The sequence below is a fragment of the Pseudophryne corroboree genome, chromosome 5 (assembly GCF_028390025.1).
Source record: "Pseudophryne corroboree isolate aPseCor3 chromosome 5, aPseCor3.hap2, whole genome shotgun sequence".
Classification (NCBI taxonomy): domain Eukaryota; kingdom Metazoa; phylum Chordata; class Amphibia; order Anura; family Myobatrachidae; genus Pseudophryne; species Pseudophryne corroboree.
The window spans coordinates 843381316-843389696 of NC_086448.1; the positions used below are offsets into that span (position 1 = coordinate 843381316).

The window sequence follows — 8381 nt, forward strand, 5'->3', positions numbered from 1 at the left end:
TTATAGTGACTCACCACCCCCGATATACCGCTGTAATGTATATTATAGTGACTCAGCACCCCGGTATACCGCTGTAATGTATATTATAGTGACTCAGCACCCCGGTATACCGCTGTAATGTATATTATAGTGACTCAGCACCCCGGTATACCGCTGTAATGTATATTATAGTGACTCAGCACCCCGGTATACCACTGTAATGTATATTATAGTGACTCAGCACCTCGATATACCGGTGTAATGTACCGTATATACTCGAGTATAAGCCGAGTTTTTCAGCACATTTTTTGTGCTGAAAAAGTTCCCCCTCGGCTTATACTCGAGTGATGCTCCGGAGCAGAGCGTAGAGAGCTCTGGGAAGGAGGGAAGGAGGAGGAGGGAGGGGGACACGGGAGCCGCAGCAGCGCACTGTAATTGGTGCATCAATCAGTGACGCTGCTGCAGCCGTCCGTCTCCCTCTCCCTGCTCGCTGAAGCACCGCCGCGCCGCCCGCCTCCTCAGCCGCTGCAGACTTTCCTGTATGACCTAAGGCCGGCCACCGATGCCCGCACCGCCTGCTGCTGCCCGCATTCCGCTGCCCCTTCATTCGTTTACACATAGCCCGTCAATGGTGAGTAGAGACAGGCGGCGGCAGTGGGGGGGTGGGGGGGGGGGGGGGGTTGGGGGCTGTGCATATCTGGCACCATGAGGGTATATCTGGCACTGTGAGGGCATATCTGGCACTGTGGGGGAATGTGTAGCACTGTGGGGGCATATCTGGCACCGTGGGGAAAATCTGGCAGTATGAGGGCATATCTGGCACTGTGGGGGCACATGTGGCACTGTGGGGGCACATGTAGCACTGTGGGGGTATATCTGACACCGTGGGGGAATATCTGGCAGTATGGCACTGTGGGGGCATATCTGGCACTGTGGGGGCATATCCGGCACTGTGGGGGCATATCTGGCACTATGAGGGCATATCTGGCACTGTGGGGGCATATCTGGCAATGTGGGGGCATATCTGGCAATGTGGGGGCATATCTGGCACTGAGGGCTGTGTACGGCTAGACTTGCATTTCCCACCCTAGGCTTATACTCGAGTCAATAAGTTTTCCCAGTTTTTTGGGGTGAAATTAGGTGCCTCGGCTTATATTCGGGTCGACTTATACTCGAGTATATACGGTATATTATAGTGACTCAGCACCCCCGGTATATCGCTGTAATGTATATTATAGTGGCTCAGCACCCCGGTATACAGCTGTAATGTATATTATAGTGACTCAGCACCCCGGTGTACAGCTGTGATGTATATTATAGTGACTCAGCACCCCCGGTATACCGCTGTAGTGTATATTATAGTGACTCAGCACCACGGTATACAGCTGTAATGTATATTATAGTGACTCAGCACCCCCGGCATATCGCTGTAGTGTATATTATGGTGACTCAGCACCCCGGTATACAGCTGTAATCTATATTATAGTGACTCAGCACCTCGGTCTACAGCTGTAATGTATATTATAGTGACTCAGCACCCAGGTAAACAGCTGTAATCTATATTATAGTGACTCAGCACCCCGGTATACAGCTGTAATGTATATTATAGTGACTCAGCACCCCCGGTATACAGCTGTAATGTATATTATAGTGACTCAGCACCCCCGGTATACAGCTGTAATGTATATTATAGGGACTCAGCACCCCCGGTATATCGCTGTAGTGTATATTATGGTGACTCAGCACCCCGGTATACAGCTGTGATGTATATTATAGTGACTCAGCACCCCGGTATACAGCTGTAATGTATATTATAGTGACTCAGCACCCTGGTATACAGCTGTAATGTATATTATAGTGACTCAGCACCCCGGTATACAGCTGTAATGTATATTATAGTGACCCAGCACCCCGGTATACCGCTGTAGTGTATATTATAGTGACTCAGCACCCCGGTATACCGCTGTAATGTATATTATAGTGACTCAGCACCTCGGTATACCGGTGTAATGTATATTATAGTGACTCAGCACCCCCGGTATATCGCTGTAGTGTATATTATAGTGACTCAGCACCCCGGTATACCGCTGTAATGTATATTATAGTGACTCAGCACCTCGATATACCGGTGTAATGTATATTATAGTGACTCAGCACCCCCGGTATATCGCTGTAATGTATATTATAGTGGCTCAGCACCCCGGTATACCGCTGTAATGTATATTATAGTGACTCACTACCCCCGATATACCGCTGTAATGTATATTATAGTGACTCACTACCCCCGATATACCGCTGTAATGTATATTATAGTTACTCAGCACCCCGGTATACCGCTGTAATGTATATTATAGTGACTCAGCACCCCGGTATACAGCTGTAATGTATATTATAGTGACTCAGCACCCCGGTATATCGCTGTAATGTATATTATAGTGACTCAGCACCCCGGTATACCGCTGTAATGTATATTATAGTGACTCAGCACCCCGGTATACCGCTGTAATGTATATTATAGTGACTCAGCACCCCGGTATACCGCTGTAATGTATATTATAGTGACTCAGCACCCCGGTATACCGCTGTAATGTATATTATAGTGACTCAGCACCTCGATATACCGGTGTAATGTATATTATAGTGACTCAGCACCCCCGGTATATCGCTGTAATGTATATTATAGTGGCTCAGCACCCCGGTATACCGCTGTAATGTATATTATAGTGACTCACTACCCCCGATATACCGCTGTAATGTATATTATAGTGACTCAGCACCCCGGTATACCGCTGTAATGTATATTATAGTGACTCAGCACCACGGTATACCGCTGTAATGTATATTATAGTGACTCAGCACCCCGGTATACCGCTGTAATGTATATTATAGTGACTCAGCACCCCGGTATACCGCTGTAATGTATATTATAGTGACTCAGCACCTCGATATACCGGTGTAATGTATATTATAGTGACTCAGCACCCCCGGTATATCGCTGTAATGTATATTATAGTGGCTCAGCACCCCGGTATACAGCTGTAATGTATATTATAGTGACTCAGCACCCCGGTGTACAGCTGTGATGTATATTATAGTGACTCAGCACCCCCGGTATACCGCTGTAGTGTATATTATAGTGACTCAGCACCACGGTATACAGCTGTAATGTATATTATAGTGACTCAGCACCCCCGGCATATCGCTGTAGTGTATATTATGGTGACTCAGCACCCCGGTATACAGCTGTAATCTATATTATAGTGACTCAGCACCTCGGTCTACAGCTGTAATGTATATTATAGTGACTCAGCACCCAGGTAAACAGCTGTAATCTATATTATAGTGACTCAGCACCCCGGTATACAGCTGTAATGTATATTATAGTGACTCAGCACCCCCGGTATACAGCTGTAATGTATATTATAGTGACTCAGCACCCCCGGTATACAGCTGTAATGTATATTATAGGGACTCAGCACCCCCGGTATATCGCTGTAGTGTATATTATGGTGACTCAGCACCCCGGTATACAGCTGTGATGTATATTATAGTGACTCAGCACCCCGGTATACAGCTGTAATGTATATTATAGTGACTCAGCACCCTGGTATACAGCTGTAATGTATATTATAGTGACTCAGCACCCCGGTATACAGCTGTAATGTATATTATAGTGACCCAGCACCCCGGTATACCGCTGTAGTGTATATTATAGTGACTCAGCACCCCGGTATACCGCTGTAATGTATATTATAGTGACTCAGCACCTCGATATACCGGTGTAATGTATATTATAGTGACTCAGCACCCCCGGTATATCGCTGTAATGTATATTATAGTGGCTCAGCACCCCGGTATACCGCTGTAATGTATATTATAGTGACTCACTACCCCCGATATACCGCTGTAATGTATATTATAGTGACTCAGCACCCCGGTATACCGCTGTAATGTATATTATAGTGACTCAGCACCCCGGTATACAGCTGTAATGTATATTATAGTGACTCAGCACCTCGGTCTACAGCTGTAATGTATATTATAGTGACTCAGCACCCAGGTAAACAGCTGTAATCTATATTATAGTGACTCAGCACCCCGGTATACAGCTGTAATGTATATTATAGTGACTCAGCACCCCCGGTATACAGCTGTAATGTATATTATAGTGACTCAGCACCCCCGGTATACAGCTGTAATGTATATTATAGGGACTCAGCACCCCCGGTATATCGCTGTAGTGTATATTATGGTGACTCAGCACCCCGGTATACAGCTGTGATGTATATTATAGTGACTCAGCACCCCGGTATACAGCTGTAATGTATATTATAGTGACTCAGCACCCTGGTATACAGCTGTAATGTATATTATAGTGACTCAGCACCCCGGTATACAGCTGTAATGTATATTATAGTGACCCAGCACCCCGGTATACCGCTGTAGTGTATATTATAGTGACTCAGCACCCCGGTATACCGCTGTAATGTATATTATAGTGACTCAGCACCTCGATATACCGGTGTAATGTATATTATAGTGACTCAGCACCCCCGGTATATCGCTGTAGTGTATATTATAGTGACTCAGCACCCCGGTATACCGCTGTAATGTATATTATAGTGACTCAGCACCTCGATATACCGGTGTAATGTATATTATAGTGACTCAGCACCCCCGGTATATCGCTGTAATGTATATTATAGTGGCTCAGCACCCCGGTATACCGCTGTAATGTATATTATAGTGACTCACTACCCCCGATATACCGCTGTAATGTATATTACAGTTACTCAGCACCCCGGTATACCGCTGTAATGTATATTATAGTGACTCAGCACCCCGGTATACAGCTGTAATGTATATTATAGTGACTCAGCACCCCGGTATATCGCTGTAATGTATATTATAGTGACTCAGCACCCCGGTATACCGCTGTAATGTATATTATAGTGACTCAGCTCCCCGGTATACCGCTGTAATGTATATTATAGTGACTCAGCACCCCGGTATACCGCTGTAATGTATATTATAGTGACTCAGCACCCCGGTATACCGCTGTAATGTATATTATAGTGACTCAGCACCTCGATATACCGGTGTAATGTATATTATAGTGACTCAGCACCCCCGGTATATCGCTGTAATGTATATTATAGTGGCTCAGCACCCCGGTATACCGCTGTAATGTATATTATAGTGACTCACTACCCCCGATATACCGCTGTAATGTATATTATAGTGACTCAGCACCCCGGTATACCGCTGTAATGTATATTATAGTGACTCAGCACCCCGGTATACCGCTGTAATGTATATTATAGTGACTCAGCACCCCGGTATACCGCTGTAATGTATATTATAGTGACTCAGCACCCCGGTATACCGCTGTAATGTATATTATAGTGACTCGGCACCTCGATACACCGGTGTAATGTATATTATAGTGACTCAGCACCCCCGGTATATCGCTGTAATGTATATTATAGTGGCTCAGCACCCCGGTATACAGCTGTAATGTATATTATAGTGACTCAGCACCCCGGTGTACAGCTGTGATGTATATTATAGTGACTCAGCACCCCCGGTATACCGCTGTAGTGTATATTATAGTGACTCAGCACCACGGTATACAGCTGTAATGTATATTATAGTGACTCAGCACCCCCGGCATATCGCTGTAGTGTATATTATGGTGACTCAGCACCCCGGTATACAGCTGTAATCTATATTATAGTGACTCAGCACCTCGGTCTACAGCTGTAATGTATATTATAGTGACTCAGCACCCAGGTAAACAGCTGTAATCTATATTATAGTGACTCAGCACCCCGATATACAGCTGTAATGTATATTATAGTGACTCAGCACCCCCGGTATACAGCTGTAATGTATATTATAGTGACTCAGCACCCCCGGTATACAGCTGTAATGTATATTATAGGGACTCAGCACCCCCGGTATATCGCTGTAGTGTATATTATGGTGACTCAGCACCCCGGTATACAGCTGTGATGTATATTATAGTGACTCAGCACCCCGGTATACAGCTGTAATGTATATTATAGTGACTCAGCACCCTGGTATACAGCTGTAATGTATATTATAGTGACTCAGCACCCCGGTATACAGCTGTAATGTATATTATAGTGACCCAGCACCCCGGTATACCGCTGTAGTGTATATTATAGTGACTCAGCACCCCGGTATACCGCTGTAATGTATATTATAGTGACTCAGCACCTCGATATACCGGTGTAATGTATATTATAGTGACTCAGCACCCCCGGTATATCGCTGTAATGTATATTATAGTGGCTCAGCACCCCGGTATACCGCTGTAATGTATATTATAGTGACTCACTACCCCCGATATACCGCTGTAATGTATATTATAGTGACTCAGCACCCCGGTATACCGCTGTAATGTATATTATAGTGACTCAGCACCCCGGTATACAGCTGTAATGTATATTATAGTGACTCAGCACCCCGGTATATCGCTGTAATGTATATTATAGTGACTCAGCACCCCGGTATACCGCTGTAATGTATATTATAGTGACTCAGCACCCCGGTATACCGCTGTAATGTATATTATAGTGACTCAGCACCCCGGTATACCGCTGTAATGTATATTATAGTGACTCAGCACCCCGGTATACCGCTGTAATGTATATTATAGTGACTCAGCACCTCGATATACCGGTGTAATGTATATTATAGTGACTCAGCACCCCCGGTATATCGCTGTAATGTATATTATAGTGGCTCAGCACCCCGGTATACCGCTGTAATGTATATTATAGTGACTCACTACCCCCGATATACCGCTGTAATGTATATTATAGTGACTCAGCACCCCGGTATACCGCTGTAATGTATATTATAGTGACTCAGCACCCCGGTATACCGCTGTAATGTATATTATAGTGACTCAGCACCCCGGTATGCCGCTGTAATGTATATTATAGTGACTCAGCACCCCGGTATACCGCTGTAATGTATATTATAGTGACTCAGCACCTCGATATACCGGTGTAATGTATATTATAGTGACTCAGCACCCCCGGTATATCGCTGTAATGTATATTATAGTGGCTCAGCACCCCGGTATACCGCTGTAATGTATATTATAGTGACTCACTACCCCCGATATACCGCTGTAATGTATATTATAGTGACTCAGCACCCCGGTATACCGCTGTAATGTATATTATAGTGACTCAGCACCCCGGTATACCGCTGTAGTGTATATTATAGTGACTCAGCACCCCGGTATACAGCTGTAATGTATATTATAGTGACTCAGCACCTCGATATACCGGTGTAATGTATATTATAGTGACTCAGCACCCCCGGTATATCGCTGTAATGTATATTATAGTGGCTCAGCACCCCGGTATACCGCTGTAATGTATATTATAGTGACTCACTACCCCCGATATACCGCTGTAATGTATATTATAGTGACTCAGCACCCCGGTATACCGCTGTAATGTATATTATAGTGACTCAGCACCCCGGTATACCGCTGTAGTGTATATTATAGTGACTCAGCACCCCGGTATACCGCTGTAGTGTATATTATAGTGACTCAGCACCCCGGTATACCGCTGTAGTGTATATTATAGTGACTCAGCACCCCGCTATACAGCCGCAGTGTATATAGTACAGCTGGGGGCCGCGGTAAAAGCTCCCGCACTCACCCGCTCCATCTCGCCGCCACTCCGGTCCGCCCTGATGATACTGCACAGAGACCGGAAGTGCGGCGCGATGCGTGCTGGGAGATAGAGTCCCGCCCTCTGACTACGGGCACACACGAGGAATGAAGCTGGACTACATTTCCCGGCATGCCTCACTCTCAGGATGTCACCTGACGTCAGGACAGAGCGCAGAGTTCCTGGAGAAAAGTGATCATTATTATACACCGGCCAGTGTGACAGAGTGTCAGCTCCTGGGCCCGGTGTATGTATGTCCCTGTACCCGGCCAGTGTGACAGAGTGTCAGCTCCTGGGCCTGGTGTATGTATGTCCCTGTACCCGGCCAGTGTGATAGAGTGTCAGCTCCTGGGCCCGGTGTATGTATGTCCCTGTACCCGGCCAGTGTGACAGAGTGTCAGCTCCTGGGCCTGGTGTGTGTATGTCCCTGTACCCGGCCAGTGTGACAGAGTGTCAGCTCCTGGGCCCGGTGTATGTATGTCCCTGTACCCGGCCAGTGTGACAGAGTGTCAGCTCCTGGGCCCGGTGTGTGTATGTCCCTGTAGCCGGCCAGTGTGACAGAGTGTCAGCCCCTGGGCCCGGTGTGTGTATGTCCCTGTACCCGGCCAGTGTGATAGAGTGTCAGCTCCTGGGCCCGGTGTGTGTATGTCCCTGTACCCGGCCAGTGTGACAGAGTGTCAG

At 46.2% G+C, this 8381-nt stretch overlaps 1 protein-coding gene across 2 annotated transcripts in view; it reads right to left on the minus strand.

Annotated features, from left to right (window-relative positions):
* Window positions 1-7743, minus strand: part of LOC134928671 (zinc finger protein 84-like) — a 62283-nt gene extending 54540 nt beyond the window's left edge. For both annotated transcript variants that reach the window (XM_063924649.1, XM_063924648.1), the window contains exon 1: window positions 7689-7743. In XM_063924649.1, the coding sequence (XP_063780719.1) occupies window positions 7689-7697 (9 nt within the window). In that variant the 5' untranslated portion in view covers window positions 7698-7743. The remainder of the gene's footprint in view (window positions 1-7688) is intronic.
* Between the last annotated feature and the right edge of the window lie 638 nt (window positions 7744-8381).